Consider the following 20,696-nt stretch of genomic DNA (forward strand, 5'->3'; position numbering starts at 1 on the left):
ATTATATGTGAAGGAAACAGTCACGTACTGCGAACTTGGTACTGCAAAACAACACTGTTACACCATCAAACACGACGTAAACGCCAGTTCCCACAATCGTAAATGATGTCCTATGGAGCTACATACATATTGCCGCATTACCATCAGGCAGTTTAACGCACACATGTACACACATACGTATGTGTTTTGTGTGCTTATATAGATAAATAGATAGATAGATAGATAGATAGATAGATAGATAGATAATTTACAGGATTCAATGTAATCAAGGAACATCAACACGTAGGATCCCAGAAATAGCAAGGAACAATAACATAGAGTTCACAGTGAGGTGAAGCAATCCTGAATGTATCAGGTATTGGTTGGAAACTGTAGGTATACAAGTACCAAATCCAATTTAAACCCTAAATCCAATTCAGGCTGCTTCTAAGCGCGGCATAGGTATAAAAGACACAAATGTGGTTTAACATTATACACACGCACACACACACATATATATATATATATATATATATATATATATATATATATATATATTTCAAATTTACAGAAAACAAAAAATGAAGACGGGTGAAGGAACAACAAGCAGGTGTATTAGTTTAACACTCGGGAAGAATGGAAAAGTCTTTGACGCTTCGATCCTACGCTCTTCGACTGAAAGGATCGAGAAGAAAAAGACGGAGAGAGTACGAATAAAAAAACACAGAGAAAGAAAAAGGAAATGTAAATATTGACGGTTGTACTTTCAGTCTTGTACTTATTTTGTTGCCCAGAAGAACTGATTCCAAAGATCTCATTATATCCTCAATTTCAAAACTATAGCACTTGGATGTGCTACTTTCGTAATGAATTTTAGGACGGAATCCGTTTTTAGAAGGAATTCATCAGAATCCGTTCATCAGAGTAACTGAGAAAGAAATAGTTTGAATTTCAGAAAAATAATTCGTTTTTGCTTTACTTACCAAGTGTCGAACTTAAATTTGTTACAAATTTGCCTTTACATAATCTCATGATGAAGCTTGTTTTTCCAACTGCAGCGTCGCCAGCCAAAACCACTTTGTACATACGTTCAGGCTCTTTCATAGCCTTCTGATTAGCTAGCTGTAAAATATAGTGCAATACATGAACTTTTTCTTTTACAATATCATTGAACAGAATATACATAAATGTGTACATACATACATATATACATACATACATACATACATACATACATACAACAAAATACCCCACAATCCATTTGCCGTGCCAGTACTCATCCCAACATTTGGGATACTTGATTGGTCTGTAAAGGAAATCCACTCCATAGATATCAAAACCCGGAAAATCCTGACAAAAGCTGAGAACTTCCACAGAAACAATAGTATTGACAGACAGCAGCAAAAATAAATATATTAATGCAGTCCTGAAAAGTGAAGTGGGCAACATTGTACGAGTTGGCAGTGAACTCCTCAAGAAACACTCTCTGTCCTGAAATAAACTTAGAAAATCCCTCTGTTATGGAATACATTCTTAAACACCAACTGAAGGAATACTGGTGGAACATTCCCATCAATCCTTCTGTCAAATGTGAGCTTAACAGGTAGGATATTGTTGTTCGGGACAGAGAGGCAAAGATATGTACCATCATAGAGGATAGCTGCCCTGCAGACATAAATATCTCTTTGAATACCAAAGAAAAAGAGGATAACTATGGACAACTGCTTCGAAACCTCCAGCTTCTATATGCAAATTACATTTATATCTGCAGGGCAGCTGACCTTTTTGATGGTACATACATTTGCCCCTCTGTCCCAAACAACAATATCCCGCCTGTTATGCTTACATTTGACTGAAATTTTGATGGGAATATTCCACCAGTATTCCTTGTTGCGTGGACCCCCAAAAATCCTATATGGACCCTCAGGGGGCATTTGGACCCTAGTTGAAAACCACTGCTATAGAATATTTTGAAGCCCTGATGTAAATCTCTTTTGGACATTGCACTTCACAGGAAAAAGATAGAAAGATTCTAAAGAAACGAAAAGAAAACTAATTGTAATATAACAAAACGTATAAAGTAGTGACCTCATATCCTCTATCACCCTTGCCACGAGTTCCTATCGTGCTACAAGTATGGTATAAAAGTTTTGATCAATATATTTAATTTACGTCAGCCTTGAAATTTCCTTTAGATAACATTATCGAAAGAAGAAAATCAATCCTTGAGCAACAAACAAGGACTTTATTGTTTATTGTACACTGGGGTTATCTATTTTTCTTTCTTTTTTCTTCCTTTTTGCTTGTCAGAGATGGTGCAAGCACTAACTGTTAAAAATATTATTATTATTATTATTATTATTATTATTATTATTATTATTATAATAATAATAATAATAATAATAATAATAATAATAATAATAATAATAATAATAATAATAATAATAATAACGTGTACACAATGATATATACGTTTTGATACCCATAGAACTACACATGCATCTTAATGTTTACAGAACTACGTAAAAATCACAGGACACACTTACGGATACGAAAACACATATCACAAACGAAGCAAAACCAAAACTTTTTTTCTTTCTTCTTTGTTTATTTTCATTTTGTGAACAAATACAGACAGTGAACCATTCATAAGTTTAAAACGCCACACACACACAAAAATACACTATGCCTGGAGATAAATCTATCAACAAAAAAAATACAGATGAATACCGATCTGCTAGCCTTAAAAAACTACGCTACGAGCAATGTTTACATGCTGAGAACTCGGTGACGGTGTTGTCTCAAAAAACTGACCCTAAACAGACAAATCCGTCCCCGAATGTCAACGCCAAAGCTCGTCATGCCTCAATGATAACAAGGCAGATCACAAACCAGAGTGGTTATCGACCGAATCACAAAGGGCCACTCACTCGAAATAGATCTGCTAGCCTTAAGAAGCTACGTCACGAAAGCTCGGAGACGGTGTTGTCTCAAAAAACTTACCCTAAACAGACAGATCCGTCCCCTAGCGTCAACGTCGAAGCTTGTTATGCCTCACTGGTAATAAAACAAAATATAAACCGCAATGGTCATAGACCGGATTATAAAGGACCACTTACTCGGATAATGAACCAGATCCGAGACGAGAAATCTGCTACTGGTTCAAATCTTCCCGACACACAGGAGCTGGAAGTACCCCACAACCGGAATATTCCAACAGATGGCCATCCATGCTCGTCATCAAATAACCAAAAGAAAAAGAATGAAAAATGGTCTAGGGAAGATAATAAAGAAGTTCTTAGAGCCTTCTACCGTGCCATATATTTCCCTACAGATAAATCTAATACTGTACAAACCTACTTAAACTGGAGACAGAAACACCTTGCAGTAAGACCCTACATAGACAGTAATAAACTTGCCAACGTCAGAAGAAACATTATAAAAAAAAAATTACTAACTGAAGTAGAGATTGACCAAATTAAGCAAGCAGTAAAGGATAAAAAGAATGAAACTGCAGCTAAAGAAGATACTACAGAGGAAATAATTATAAACCAGCCCAAGGCTGATGAAAATACAGTAATAATTGAAAGAGTTAAGGTAACTGATAGGCAAAATAAAATACTCTCTGAACCAACCATAAACACTAAGGCAGGTGAAAATCAAATAGATGAAGGAAGTCATACAGAAATCGACGCAACAGAACTACATGATCTAAAAAATCAAATCATGATTGAATGGCTGAAAATTAAAGAAACTAGTATGAATGAACGCGACACTCTCCCCAAAATTCGCAATTCTAACCAAAACCTGAAAATAATTGGTAAAATCCGCCTTGCACTTAAGGATATAATTTCAGCTAATGATGTTGATATTACAGATCTCAACCACCTGTACTATGCATCCGCAAGAATCTCAACGATTCTATGTGGTGAAAAGATTAGAAAAAGACAACACTCCCACAAAAAGCCTTCTTGGCAAGAACGCATTCAACACCAAATTAAGCTGCTTAGATCTGACATAGAATGTTTGAAAAACCTTAAATTTGACAAGAGTATCAAACCTACAAAGACCCAAAAACTAAAGAAAAAATATAACATGAAAACCATAGTTGACATTGATGCCACCATAGAAACCATCAAGCAAAAGGTATGTGCTAAAGCTGCCCGCATAGCAAGGTATGAAAAGCGTGTTAAATTCTTCCGAGATAATAACATGTTCAAAAATAACCCCAAAAATTTCTACAGGAAGATAGGGAAAACACCAGTAACAATAAAGTCTGTCCCATCAAAAGAAGAAGTGCAAGAATTTTGGAATAAAATCTGGGCAGAAGATAAAACACACAATGAAAAGGCCCCTTGGATTGATAGAATAGCTACAGACCTAGACTCCTTAGAGGAGCAAAAGTGGGAGGGGGTCAGGGTAGAAGATATAAGATCTGCTCTCAGGAGGTCAAGCAAATGGAAGTCTCCAGGAAAGGATAAAATTCCTAACTTCTGGTTGAATGCCTTCCCAGAAAGCCATGAACTGCTAACAAAACTTTACAACGATGTTTTGCAAAATCCTAGTTTGATGCCCTCTTGGCTAGTTAATGGTTTAACATTCCTGCTTCCAAGAAATGAGGAAACAAACGAACCAAAAAATTATCGCCCCATAACCTGCTTAACAACAATGTATAAGACGCTAACATCTGTCCTAACCGAGTACACCTATAGTTTTTTAATAGAAAGTAGCATATTCCCTAATGAGCAAAAGGGATGTAAACGTGGATCTTATGGTTGTAAAGATCAGCTACTCATCAATAAGATGATCTTAGAAGATTGTCACAAGCGACACAAAAACTTGTCAATAGCCTGGATAGACTATAAAAAGGCCTTTGATAGCCTACCACATAGCTGGATTAGGAAATGTCTGGAAATGTATAAAATAGCTCCTACTCTGCGAAACTTTTTATCTGTAAGTATGAGATCATGGAGAACCACACTGATGTTGAACAATGACAATGAATCTCTAAATGCTGGAGATGTAAGAATTTCATGTGGCATTTTCCAGGGTGACTCACTATCACCACTCCTCTTCTGTCTAGCCCTAATACCGCTCTCAAAATTGCTCAATGATGCACAGTATGGTTATAAAATATTTGATAAAAATATAAATCATCTCATTTACATGGATGATTTAAAGCTCTTTGCAAAAAATGACCAACAACTCAAAGGCCTACTAGCGATTGTTAAACAATTCAGTGATGACATCAGGATGCAATTTGGCCTTGATAAATGTGCAAAAGCTATCTTTATCAAAGGAAAAATGACAAATACATCTAATGTGAACCTTGACCAGCAAAATGTCATAAAAGAGTTAGAACCAGCGGAGAGCTACAAATACCTAGGGGTAATTGAAGGGGACAATATCAAGCACTCAGTGATGAGGGAAAGGATCAGAAGAGAATGTTATCGCAGGGTGAGAGCAATACTGAAGACAGAGCTGAACGCGAGAAACAGGATCGAAGCGATCAATGCTCTAGCCATACCAGTCGTGACTTACAGTTTCAACATCGTTAACTGGTCAATTACTGAAATATGTAATGTTGACAGAAAAATACGAAAACTGTTGACAATGCATAGAATGCACCACCCTAAGGCAGATATAGAACGTCTTTATCTGCCAAGAAAAGAGGGAGGTCGAGGACTACTACAGCTGGCATTATCAATGAAGGTAGCCACAATTGGCCTAGACACCTATATGAAAAACTCTGAGGACTGGATGCTAAAACTTGTCTTAAAATATGAAAGCAAGAAAGCATCTTACTCAGTAACAAAACAGGCAAAGGAATATCTAAGTGAATTCCAATTGCAACAAATTCAAGAATTAGACGAACTAGAAACACCTACAGAAAAAGCTAAGCGCTTGAAAACCCGTGCTAAAATTGCTGCCTTAGCTATTATGACTGAAAAATGGCATGGAAAACCTCTCAATGGCAAATACCCAAAGAGAGCGAATAATGCAGATATTGACAAAGCCCTTACCCACCAATGGTTAATGGCCTCTGGATTGAAATCAGAAACAGAGGGGTTTATCATAGCAGCCCAAGATCAATGCCTACCTACAAAGAACTACCAGGCCAACATATTAAAGAACGGCAGCTCCCCATTATGTCGTATATGCCAACAACAAAATGAGACCATCGATCATGTTGTCTCCATGTGCAGTCTGCTTGCGCCTACAGAGTATCTCAACAGGCATGATAGAGCTGCACAATATATTCACTGGGTAATATGCAAAAACCTGGACTTGCCCCATGATAAAAACTGGTGGGAACACAAACCACTCCCAGTACTTGAAAATGATCACATTGCACTCCTCTGGAACTTCACCATTCAAACTGACAGAAAGATAGACGCAAATAGGCCAGACATCATACTGAAAGACTTCAGACAAAAATCATGCCTCCTCATTGATATGACTGTCCCAATTGATATAAACGTATCTGTCAAGACCTACCAAAAACTGAGCAAATATAAAGATCTTGAAATAGAAATTAGCAAAATGTGGAATCTGAAGACGAAAACAATACCTATTGTCATAGGTGCCCTGGGAATGACAGCGAAACGGGCTGATTACTACCTAGCTCAGATACCAGGAAACCCCAAAATGGCTGAAGTCCAAAAGATAGTGCTCATGGGAACTGCCCATATCCTACGTAAAATACTGTCTATGTGATCTCAAATTTTAAAGCAAACATAATTTTCTTATGGTTTCTTAAACATTCACTTGAACAAAACTGTACAAATCCAAATATATGGTACCCTAGGCATAACACCTACATGAACTTCTAACTTGTTGTCTCTTGAGGTCTCTGGGTGAGACTTGGATCCAACTTGTACAAATGCAAAACAAAAGTCAAACATAAAATAATAATAATAATAATAATAAGGCGAGCTGGCTAAATAGTTAGCACGCTAGATGAAATGCACAGCGGTATTTCGTCTGTCGCTACGTTCTGAGTTCAAATTCCACCTAGGTCGACTTTGCCTTTCATCCTTTTCAGGTCGATAAATCAAGTACCAGTTGCGTACTGGGGTCGATCTAATCGACTATCTCCCTCCGCCCAAATTTCAGGCCTTGTGCCTATAGTAGAAAGGATTATTATTATTAATATTATTATTATTGTTATATAATGCGGCGAGCTGGCTGAATCGTTAGCACGTTAGATGAAATGCTTAGCGGTATTTCGTTTGTCGCTGAGTTCAATTTCCGCCGAGGTCAACTTTGTCTTTCATCCTTTCGGGGTCGATGAAATAAGTACCAGTGGAATACTGGGATCATCCTAATCGACAAGCCCCCTACCCCAAATTTCAGGCCTTGTGCCTTTGGTAGAAAGGATTATTATTATTCATAGACATACAACAGATTAAACTGTTGGAAAAGCAAAATTCCTAACCTCGGGCTACAAGTAACCTTAGATGCCAAGAACCCCCATAAGCTGTCCCTAATAACACTGTTTTCTGGAGTTGCACTAAACTGGGTTTTATGCCTATTTCCTGAGATCGATGTAACCGACTAATCTCCTTCTCCACTCCACAGAATTGCTGGTTTTGTACCAAAAGAAAGGATTTCTAGTAGTAGTAGTAGTAGTAGTAGTATCAATAGGTCAGACCAAAGAGCCACACAAAGCCGTATTATCACGTAAAATGGATCCCAACAGATTTCATTCATTTAAATGTCATATTTAGAACTCGTCACGAAGCCTTCCCCTTAAAAGCAAGTAGAAAATGGGGTGTTAGGCCCTTCATAAATTTCCAAACAAACTTTTCAGTTCATGAAGAAACAAGCAGGGATCCTCGATACAATCGCCCGACCCTCTAGAAATACTAGCAAAACCTTTCTTCAAATTACGAAGAAATATTAGATAAGGAAATGATTCTTTGGTTAATGTGGATTTAGACATATCTTTTCTAAAGATTCGAGCTGGTCACAGCTGGAATGCCATTGATCATAGTTCGTTTTTTTTTATTAGTGCTTGTCAACAACAAGAACAACAATGAACTAAATTCGCCTTTGTTTCATGCACTAAACAGACCTCTGATTCTACACTAATTGAAATCAGAAATTTCCCCTTTTATAATTATTCACATCAGGAGTTTACTAAGATTTATTTACAAATTGTTTTATAAAAGAATCTTGTGTAAAATGTAGATTATAAATAACTCAGAGAAATGTACGCTTAACCCATTACCTCCCATAATTCTATTAACTGGAATTTTTTTATGAAACTTAGAAACACGCTGGAATGATCAAAATAACATTTCAAAATAACATTTTAAATAGAAATAAGCGAGATATTGGGTGAAAAATTAGCAAACCTTATTTGAATATCAGAGAAATATACCTAGTTGATATAGCAAAAAGGTTAGATATGTGTAAATATTGACAGATAATTAAGAAATTTGTAATTTTTAAGTGATCTCATATGAGATCAATGGTAGATAATGGGTTAATTTTGATGACAGAACCTAACAAGCCGTGGGCTTTAACATCACCATTTAGATCTTAGATAGCTTTGACGAACTTTACTCTGTTGCAAACATCCGGATAAGACGTCTAGTTACTTATCTCCCCACGAGCGTGCACATATAAACACACACACACACACACACTGTGAATAAAATACGGAAAACAGTATGGTATTCAATGCTTTATAAAACATACACGCTTACCCAACTTACCATCGTGGTTACATAATTACGGCTGAAAAATTATACAATCTTGTAATTTACCTCTTCAGTATTCTGCAAGAATGTGTGCGCGTGTTTGTTTGTCTCTGTGTGTGCGTGCATACATACATACATGCATACATACATACATGCATACATACATACATACATACATACATACATATATAGAAAAAGAGAATAACTACGCAGAACTATTGAGACATCTGCAGTTACTCTATCCAGATTACAAGTTCAGGTTTATACCTGTAATTATTGGGGCCCTGGGATATGTAAAACACTGCCTAAATACCAATCTTGGGAAATTAGGATTTTCAAAACCAGAAAGGAGAAAGCTAATTCGAAGACTACAGATCCAATCCATCTCTGGAACTGTAAAAATCTGTAAAACTTTCCAGACGTTTATCATTTAAATACATATGAACATGTCTAGATATGCAACTACATGCATGAGAATACATACATAACGCAAAACATACAAATCTGCATATATTCATACATACAAGCAAAAATACCCTGTTGCTGATGTTGAAATTCCAATGAGGGAGCCTTGAATTTAGGTTAGAAGCAGACCCTTTCTCTATTGGCAAGAAATCTTGAAATAAAATTGAACAATGACATACATACATACATACATACATACATACATACATACATACATACATACGCAGAAAGTTCGACAACAAAAGCAATCTTCAGTCACATAATCTTACAAAAGAGGTTACCTCTTGTTGAATACTAGGTCCTCTCCGTGAAATACGGTTTGGTAGTTGGTTACTATTGAGGTCATTGCCCGAATCACGTAAACTACGATTAGAACCGCGGCTGCCAACAGATGCTGGACATCTGTGAGCTGTGGCTTTGAATAAATCTGCATCTTGGTCATCTGTCGGAACTTCTGTTTCTGTCTCTATTTCATCATGGGAATCTTGTTCCTGTTTTAAAACAAAATACATTTATGTATATGTATATATATATGTGTGTGTGCGAGCATGTGTGTGTGCATGTGGTGTTTGTTTACATTACTCTCCCCAACGTTCGTTCACTATTCCCAGCAGCTTCTTGCTGCTGACACCACCAAAAGTGAACAATATTATCGTCAAAGGCATGAAACTGTAATGATCTTTAAAGCGATAACTGATGAGGAATTAGCCACGATCCGTTTCGTGTGTGAATTTTCTGTTTGTTTCTTTATGTTACTGTTTAAATTTTGGAACTATATATATATATATATATATATATATATATATATATATATATGCGCAACATGAAATAAAGTGTCTTTTTCAAGAACACATCACACAAACCGGTCTGGGAATCGAACTCACGAACTCATGACTCTGAGGCCGACGCTCTAACCACTGAGACATGCGCCTTCTCATCTCTCTCTCTCTCTCTCTATATATATATATATATATATATATATATATATATATATATATATATATATATATATATATATATATATATATATATATATATATATATATATATATATATATATATATATATATATATATATATATATATATATATATATATATATATATATATATATATATATATATATATATATATATATATATATATATATATATATATATATATATATATTGTTGTACTTGGGGATGGTCATATTGCCAGTTTAGCCAATAAAAACACACGCACTGTATATTTGGTGTTAATTTTTTTTTTTTTTTTCTCAGCTTTATATTACATTAATCTTAATCTTAATCTTATTTCGGCCAGAGTTCTTTCGTCACACTTCTGTGACCTCATCAGTGGTCCTTTGTTTCCTTCTTTCTTATGTGTGTCTCACCTTGCTAACTATCAGCCAAAAATACAAAATGGCTGATAGTTAGCAAGGTGAGACACACATAAGAAAGAAGGAAACAAAGGACCACTGATGAGGTCACAGAAGTGTGACGAAAGAACTCTGGCCGAAATAAGATTAAGATTAAGATTAATGTAATATAAAGCTGAGAAAAAAAAAAAAAAAAATTAACACCAAATATACAGTGCGTGTGTTTTTATTGGCTAAACTGGCAATATGACCATCCCCAAGTACAACAACATCTGTTTCAACACACGATTTCACATAAAAAATCTTGCAAAACAAATATATATATATATATATATATATATATATATATATATATATATATATATATATATATATATATATATATATATATATATATATATATATATATATATATATAAAGGAGACCACTAGGTGGACTGTTAATGTGCTAGAAGAGTAATCGCATGTAATGCGTCTACTAAGACCGAATTGTTCTTAAAGAAAGTTTAGCGAAGCAACTGCTTCGCTAAACTTTCTTTGAGATCACACACACACACACACACACACACACACACACACACACACACACACACACACACACACACACACACACATACGTACATATACTTAAACACATGTTTCTAACCTCAAATGCCGGTCGAAATCGTTTGTGCCGCCGTCCTTTAAGAAAATCATCTCCTGTACTCGTGTACTCGGATTCCGTGTCCATATCACCTGCATCGCGAATGGTAGAATGACCGCTGTCTGCAAGAAGCAAAATTAGGGATAATAAGGATAACGAACGATAGAAATTACTTACCTATAAATAATAATCCTTTCTACTATAAGCATAAGGCCAGGAAATTGGTGAAGGTGGGAACTACACGATTACATTGACTCCAGTACTTAACTGGCACTTATTTTATTAACTCTGAAAGAATGAAAGGCAAAGCCGACCTCAGCGCAATTTGAACTCAGTACATGAGGAGGGACGAAATGCTGCTATGCAGTTTGCCCGGCGTGCTAACGATTCTGCCAACTCGCCGCTTTAATAATAATAATAATATTGATTTCAAATTTTGGTACAAAGCCAGCAATTTCTAGAGAAGAGAAATGTCGATTACATCGACCCAGTGTTCAACTGGTGCTTATTTTATCGACTCCGAAAGGATGAAGCGTAAAGTTGACCTCGACGACATTTGAACTCAGAACATAAAGAGGGCCGCTAAGCATTTTACCCAATGTATAAAATATTCTGCCAATAATATTTCTTTCTAATTTTGGCACAAGGCCAACAATTCTGAAGGAAAGGAAAAGTCGATTACTTTGACTGGTTCTTATTTTATCGACCCCCCAAAAGTTCTAGGGGCTAAACTTTTACACAACAGTACATCTTTTAAAGATGAAGGGCACAGGCTTGATGACTTTTAGGTCGTATATTTGCTCATTTTTGTGCATTTTTGTAAAGCATCACTTGAACAATCTTTTGAATTGCTTAGTTTAAATAATTCTGAGTGAATGAACATTTCGAGAATAACTGAAAATTCCCAGCATATTTTTAAAGCAATTTATCCAAAATATAATGAACTTAAGCAAACATTTATTTTATCTATGAATGAGCCGGAATACGTCATTCTTTCCTCAAATAATATTTATAAATTGTCTCGATTAACTATTATAATGTTTTTTTAAATGCTGCTAAGGAATCGCTAGAGTTCAATCTTATCACACATTACTGTGTTTTAAAAGAGGCGTGACACACAGTCCGGGGAGACACTGTATAGGGAGAGAAAAAAATAGTCTAGTCTTGGCTTAAATCATCAGACTGATCATTTAAGCCATGTTCACTGATTTGCTAGATTGGAGCCTGCCTAGAACTTAAACAACAAGAGCACCAACGACATACCTTACCCATACACCCACATTGTGTGTGAAAAGGTGATGGTTTAAGAAAGGATATGACAGTCCACAGTTGCACGTAGCCTGTTTTTCCACTCTGAAGGGGGTTTTTTCTGTCAATACAACTGATTTCGTTTATGCTGCTGCGGGAACTTGCGGTTGAAGTAATATGAAATATAGTACCTTACCAAAAGACACATTGGACCAAAACACACATTGGACCAAAACACACATTGGACCAAAAGACACATTGGACCAAAAGACACATTGGACCAAAACACACATTGGACCATCCGGATCGGGCATCGAAACACGACCTTTGATGAAGAGTCATAGCTGTCAAACCACTAGGCTACGCGCCTTCTCATCCTTTGTATATTATATTATTAGTAATAGTATCACCTAAGGCAGCGAGCAGGCAGAATCGTTAGTAAAATGCTTAGCAGTGTTTCGTCCGTCTTTACATTCTGAGTTCAAATCACGACTTTTCAACCCTTTCGGGGGAGAAAAATTTTAAGTACCAGTTGAGCACTGGGAGTGGGTTCGATGTAATCGACTTACCCCTACCCTGAAATTGCTGGCCTTGTACCATAATTTGAACTCATTATTAGTGCCACCCAGTTTTTCTTAGAAGTTTTACCGTGTATCGTTGTGATTACTAAATGTTAATGAATTAATGGATTTTGGAACTCTTTAGCACCAAACAAAACATAAAGGATTAATAAGAAAATATGAAAAGAGAAATAAGATAGATAGATAGATAGATAGATAGATAGATAGATAGATAGATAGATAGATAGATAGATGCGTGCGTATAATGAATGTACTCTAGTGTTTTAGTCATTACGTCCAAAGAGATGCTGCAGCATACATGAACACGCGCGCATGCGTAATGTGTGGTACTAAGACTGAATGCGACAAATTGCTACAAGTCTACAATCGACTGACAGCTGTTGACAGTGTGATGTTTTAATCAATTTATATTGTCAACACGAAAAAAATGAAATGTCCTTTCACCGATAAGAAAGAAGAAAAGAAATGACGCACAGAAAAAAAGGAACACAACAAAAGCAATAAGCCTTTCAAAGCAACCAAAGCAAAGCAAAGACACAATAAGTGCGTAGTTTATGTCAGACATTAAATTACGTAGAAAGCTTTTATTTTTTATTATAACTATAATCTAACACTAACCACATCATTTCGTTGCATATGATGATTATTTATGATGGCGTTCTGATTGCTGTTTTTATTGTTGTTGTTGTTTTTTTTATTCCCAGGTGGGGTTTAGTTGAACAGACATGTAAAAACCATTTCAACTGTGATCGTTTCGTCTTTATGTTGAACAATATGTGTAAATCCTCCTTTACACACACACACACACACACACACACACACACACACACACACACACACACACATATATATATATATATATATATATGTATATATATATATATATATATATATATATATATATACGAGATGTAGTTTATCCGATCTTCGGCCCCAAAACAAGTAATATTTAAAAAAACTCGCCATTTTTATTTAGCCTCCAAAGTATTAGCCTTGGGAGTCTACACATTTCTGTCAGCGTTCCTGCCACTGCTGGAAATATTTCTGGAAATCACTTTTTGGGATGCTGTTGAGCTGTGCCGTCCAATTTTGCTTAATATCCTCTGTTGACCCAATTCTTCTCCTTTTTGAGTATTTTTTCCGAGCTTTGGGAATAACCAGGTCACACGGAATCAAATCTAGAGAGTAGGAAGCCTGACGAACAAGTGGTGTGTTTTGCTTGACGAGGAATTCTTGGACGACGTGGGCGGAATGAGCCGGTGTTTGTCTTACTTTGTGGTGCATATCCATGGTGCACAATACCTCTGTAGTCAAAAACACAGGTCATCATCAGTTTAACATTGCTCCCGGTCCACTGAAGTGCGGCCATCTTTGAAACGGTTGTACCACTCCTTTATTTGTGTTTTTCCTATAGCATCATCTCCATAGGACTTCTGAATCTTCTCGATAGTCTGAACTTGCGTATCACCAAGTTTTTGACTGAATTTGATACAGTATCTTTGCTCAATGCGCTCGGTCATCTTGACTCAAATCGAAAAATCGCACAGCACACTCTTCACGTCTGTACTCAACGGCTCACTAAGAGCGGATGGCGCAACCTGCAGACACGAACGAAAATTTTTGCGCATGCTCAGAAAGGACGCGGCCACCTAATACTCATGCGGATTTTGTTCACACATTATTATTTTGTGCAAAAAAACTCAAGATCGGATACTTTTTGACTACACCTCGTATATATATATTATCTAAAATATTTCAATTCCGTTCCAGGCTACTTCAAGTTTCACAAGCCCCTAACAGGAGCCCAACTCCTTCAGGGGCTTGTGAAACTTGAAGTAGCACGGAACGCAATCAAACTGTTTTAAATAATGCATATAACTTCGACTAAATATGCTGAGTGCCCTTTTCTTTCATTTGTCCACGCACTCTTGTGTGTGTATGTGTGTGTGTGTGTGTGTGTGTGTGTGTGTGCGTCTGTGTGTGTGTGTCTCTGTGTGTGTGTGTGTGTGTGTGTGTGTGTGTCTGTGTGTGTCTGTGTCTGTGTGCGTCTGTGTGTGTCTTTGTGTGTCTGGGTGTGTCTTATTTTATATGCACATTACCAAATGGCAGAAAAGGGCAAACAACTGGCAGGATAGATACTGAGGTTCTTCAAATAAAAGGGACTAAGAAACTATGTTGACCCTGTGGAGAACCTTTGTTCTCAGCAGCCTGGACGACTGTTCCCAGTTATGGTCACCACATAGTGCCAAACTAACAGCGGAGCTTGAGGCAGTCCAACGCTACTACACTGAAAAGGTTGAAACAGTGCAGCGGATGAGCTACAGGGATAGGCTGAGAAAACTGCAGCTTTACTCCCTGGAGCGAAGGCGCGACAGATATGTAATAATCTATGGAAAACTCTAGAAAGGCTAGTACTTAATTTCGGCATTGAGTGTTATACAAAAGACAAAACTAGCCGCCATTCTATTGTACTAAAGGTACCATCTGCTCCATCTAAACTCAGGATCAGGTACTACACTAGTCTAGAGTTCAAAGGCCCTCAGCTCTTCAATGCCCTGCTACAAATATTAAGAAATCTGCATAAGGTGGAAATAGATGTCTTCAAAAAAGAACAAGACGTCCTCCTCTCTACAATACTGGATGAACCAACAACCCAACATGAGGTTCAGACGAGGGCAGCGGAATCAAACTCTCAATCATACACCAAATGGGCCAACAGCTGGGACAAAGGCACATACATGGGTGGTAATGCGAAGCCCCCAGGCGGAGGAAATCAGAAAGACCCCGGTGATGCTCCAGCATGACCGCAGCCGCAATTAAAAGAATAAAGAGTAATATATGTATGCATGCATGTATGTGTGTGTTTGTGTGTATGTGTGTGTTTGTGTGTATGTGTGTGTGTATCTATGCATGCATGTGTGTATATATACATATATATACATATATATATATATATATATATATATATATATATATATATATATATATATATGTGGGGGGTATGTATGTATATATATATATATATATATATGGGGGGGGGGTATGTATGTATATATATATGTGTGTGTGTGCGTGTGTGTGTGTGTGTCTCTCTCTCTCTCTCTTTCTCTCTCTCTCTTTCTCTCTCTCTCTCTCTCTATATATATATATAGTGGTAGAATAGGATCTATGGGTGATCTTGCTGTTTTGCAGGGAGGCTCCCTCGAGGTGGACAAAAACCGTTGTCGGTTTATAAACCTAGGTTAACTCTTAACCAGCTGACCAATTTTCCAGAATATTTCCATCATGAACATTATCATCTTTCCTCGGGAATTATGTCCAAATTCCTACATTATCCAATGTGCCTATACCATCCTTATTTAGACAGAGGAATGTAAGTTCAGGAGGACTTTGTTCCTATTTGTAGCAGGTCAACATATTGTTTAAAGGTTACCCCATTCTTGTTCTTATCCGTTTTTAGCACCAGACCAACCATGGTTGAGCAAACTATCATAAAAGACATTCCAGTTGTGACCATCCCGTTTTTTCTAGATACAGTGTAATCATGACTACCTTATCTAATGTGTATTTCTTAAGACAGAAGAGTATGATTTGAAAGAGGCTTGGTTCTTCTAATTTGTAGAACGATTGCGTAGAGGTCATCTGACAAAGATAACACGTCAATAAAAATTTACACATAATTTTTAACACAAATTAGAAATTTACAGTGATGTAAATTATTTCGTTGTTGTTGCTATTGTTGTTTAGTTCCAAATCAATTCTTACCGAGCAGACCTGTAATCAAAGTCGTTCCAGCTATGACAATCCTGCCCAGTTTTTTTCGCTTGTTTTGTGTTTTATTTCTTTTGTCCTTTCTGCCTTCTCGAATTGTTTGTCTCTGAGTAAATTACCCGTTATTCCATCTCCTTTTGATTAACAATAAGGCATGTTTTAATTGTATATCGCTTACTTATTTTCTGTCAGGTTGAAAAACCACATAGAGCTTCTATCATTCGTTTGTGTAAAATTTAATAAAACTTGATTCATTTCGACTTTCTGAGTATTGAATCAATTAATTAAAAAATGATGTAGAACATGCAATATGAAATGAAAAAAGAAGCAAGATACAGCATGTGCAATGCCATAGCCAGAGTTTGTGCCGCCTGAGGATTGATGCGAAAAATACCACATAATACACATATAAAGAGCCGCTCGAGGCGGACAACCCCGCTTCTCCAAATGAGATTGAAAGTAAGTCAGAAGCTATAAAATCCGAAAGAGTGGAAATTGTGAGAAGCAAAGATGTAGTGTCCTAGATGTATCAGCAGTGTTGCAATTCAGTGTATACAATGGCTTGATAAAGAGTAAGCAACTGTATCTTTTAACGGTTGAAGTATTTTAAAGGAGTGTTATTAAAGAAGGGCAGAGCAAGAGGGAAGTCAGGTAAATACCGCAATAACTAGAAAGATACATATGAGAAGCTTATTCAGTATAAATATTTCTAATTCTAGCACAAGGCTGGCAGTTTTGAAAGACGTGAGTTAGTGAATAAAACTGACGACAGTACTTGGCTGGTACTTTGTTTAATCGACCCCAGATATATGAAAAGTAAAGTTGACCTCGATGAGATTTGATATGAAGAACATAGAGACCTGAAACAGATGCTGGGGAACATTTTTTCCAAAGTTTCTAAAGATTCAGCCAATCCACGGTTCTTATTCAGAACATAAAGACTGATATCTAGCGAGAGAATATGGTATGATGATTATGGATATGCAGTAAACGCACATAGTTGCACACATATGCGCGCGCGCGCACCGATATAATGAGAGTATTAATTCATTTGACTTGATCTGAGATTGTATATTGAAACAATTATAACATGAAAGCGTCTGGGTATCCATTTAAAGCATATATATGCTCTAACTATTTTTGTGGTGGCGCGTGGCTTGGTGATCTGGGGTTTTGTACTCATGAAAGTAACATTGTAGTTTTGATTCCTAGGCCGGGTGATACGTTGTATTGCTCCAGTTTACCCAACTGGCAAAAATGAGTAATCCCGTGATCGACCAAACGGCTGCTATTTGGGAATGGGAAATATATACGCCACAGAATCTGAGAAATCAGATTTATGAGCCTATGATTCGGGAAGGACCTCTGATCCTTTCATGATATTTACTTTATTTTATTCTATTTTATAATAGATTGTTCAAAACATACAATGAACCTGTGTCTGTGACTAACTCACAGGAGTACGGCTAAAAGTTTGAGATAAATCAAGAAATAAACGAAAACTGAATAAAACAGTTGTAATTTTCTTGAATGGCTAAAATGATGTTTCTATGATGTAAATGTTTCAAAAACATTTTGTTGTATATAAGCAACCTGGACATTAATATTATCTTACATTGCTGTCGATCTAATGTTAAAAAAAATATTTCATTATATAACCAAAAAGAAAATAGAGCATTATTAAAATTGCCTTGGAGATTAAAAATATTTGCATACTCAAGAACCGAAAGCTATTACATAAAGTAGTATAAAGCAACCCTAATCGCGCATGTTTTTAGAGTCCGCTCACCTACATCTTCAGCAATACTGTCTTCTTCATAGCTACCTTTACGAATAATTCTGAGCATATTGGGGCTATTTTTACGTTGTACTAGTGCTTCGGCCATGACCACCTCCTCGGCCAGCGAGGCTGCTACATGGGCTGGTTGTCCACTTTAAATAAACAAGAAAGGTACAACATAACAGATAACGTATGAATTCAAAACAAAAAAAATAACAAGTTTATAAATGAAAGTTAATCGTATGTGAAAATCAGAAAACATATACTAGTAAATTGATTAAGAGATCCTCTTCCGTTAGTTACTCCATCCTACTTCAAAAGAGGATGATAGGGGAATATTATAACAATATTCATTTTTTACTAAGGTTGAGACCATGAATTTACAAAAGAAAATAGATTGCGTCACATAGATACTCCTAGTTCTTGTTCATTTAATGCAAATGTTGGTGGTACAGGAGAAAGGGAAGATCAACTACATACAGGATCTCACTTGGCAGTATCTGGACATCCTTAATGTAATACACTGGAGGCAGTCCTTTCACAAAATTGTGGTTTTTCTCTATGGTACCTGTGACAAACTGCTGAAATAAAAACTGGAATATGCACCTGCTGATTGGAGAACCTCTCAGCATTACTCAGGGATAGCAAGGCTTTTGTCCCATTTAGCAGTGGACCTCCATTGGGAAACATTATCCACTTGTACTCTCTAATAGTGATATTTCGTAAAGAAAATCGTCGAGTCAATTGACTGTGCCTCCCTAAACTGGAAGTTCGGTCCGAGTTTTTGTAACAGAGTGAACTTGCTAATGACATTCAAGTGTCATGTAGTGGTGCTATACTGACCGGCATATTAAACTTGCTCTTTGCCCGTGAGTAATATAGTCTAACAAAATTATTGAGGTTTTAACTAACCAGAAAAATAAACCGTTGGAGAATTGGCACCAAAAACCTTGCAATCCTGTGCAAGCAATTCTTACTGTCTAAAGTATATATATTTTATACCCAGAATTGCGTATAAAATACGAGGATGTATAATGTTCAATAATTAGTGTTTTTCTCGTAACTTAACTTAAGGTCAGCCTTGACTGAGCAGATATGATTAAAACCATTCCAGTCATGGCCATACTCTCATTATGTATATCTATAACTTCATTGTCCCATGTGCTCTTTCTTTTTCAAGAAGACCGGGTTTTATATAAGAGATTTTGCTGCTATGCCTGGCAAATCGAGTAACAGTGTATAGACCCCTTACTGATTAGAAATTTATAATACGAGTAAAATCCTAGCCTAAGAAAGCTGATCTTTAGCTGAGACAGAAATGTAAACATGAACGAGATGAAAAAAGAGTAAATCACTAAAGAAAACAGGACATGTGATATTAGTGACAGAGTAAATATAATACTTACACCAGTGGACTGTCCAGTAAACCGTCAGTAAATGGTTTATTTAAATTACTCGTAATAATGGGTGCCTGAAAATACAATTTGCAATTCAATGTCAATACAGAAGGAGATTAACAGATAAATTTCGTGATATTTCAAATTTTATATTTCCAATAAATAATTTGATCTGTCAATGATTCTAAAGTGATTAATGGTAAAAACAGATGTTAATCTCCGTGATAAAAGAATCAATTACACTAAAACAGAAATGTTCCCAGTGTCTTTATCATCAAGAAATAACCAGTGAAATTCTCACTTACAATAAATTGAACTCTACATTGCACGTAACGGGCAAAACTCTTTCAAAACTTTCCTTTTCTACTTCACCACCTTCACCACCACGCAGATGTACGCACCAAGTACAGTAACATCTTCAGTCACCTCGAAACTAATAAGGCTGCCGATCGTGACACTATTTAAACAGTCAAGTCCAGAGTCAGCCCCTATCTTCATTAATCACACACACGCACACACACACACACACACACACACACACATTCTCTCTCTCTCTCTCTCTCTCTCTCTCTTTCTCTTTCTCACACACACACTCTCTCTCTATCTCTCTCTTTCTCTCACTCACTCACTGCAAGAACATTCTGATATTTAGAAATATTCTTCAGTGTGTGCCACTCCAAAGAAGAGCAACTTTCCTGACTTCACCGATCATCATTATCAATGCATCTCAAAGTTGTTGAAAACAGTCCATAGCAATTATCTTC

General features: G+C 36.5%; 1 protein-coding gene across 5 annotated transcripts in view; it reads right to left on the reverse strand.

Moving 5' to 3' along the window:
• LOC106878233 (ras and EF-hand domain-containing protein) overlaps window positions 1-20,696 on the reverse strand; it is a 104,089-nt gene that overhangs the window by 11,798 nt on the left and 71,595 nt on the right. For all 5 annotated transcript variants that reach the window (XM_089347973.1, XM_089347975.1, XM_089347977.1 and 2 more), the window contains exons 9-13: window positions 19,942-20,006; window positions 18,545-18,687; window positions 11,159-11,277; window positions 9,434-9,643; window positions 963-1,101 (exon numbers count right to left, since the gene is read on the reverse strand). In XM_089347973.1, coding sequence (XP_089204099.1) covers window positions 963-1,101; window positions 9,434-9,643; window positions 11,159-11,277; window positions 18,545-18,687; window positions 19,942-20,006 — 676 coding nt within the window. The remainder of the gene's footprint in view (window positions 1-962; window positions 1,102-9,433; window positions 9,644-11,158; window positions 11,278-18,544; window positions 18,688-19,941; window positions 20,007-20,696) is intronic.

The sequence above is a fragment of the Octopus bimaculoides genome, chromosome 2 (assembly GCF_046866305.1).
Source record: "Octopus bimaculoides isolate indiv1 chromosome 2, ASM4686630v1, whole genome shotgun sequence".
Classification (NCBI taxonomy): Eukaryota; Metazoa; Mollusca; class Cephalopoda; order Octopoda; family Octopodidae; genus Octopus; species Octopus bimaculoides.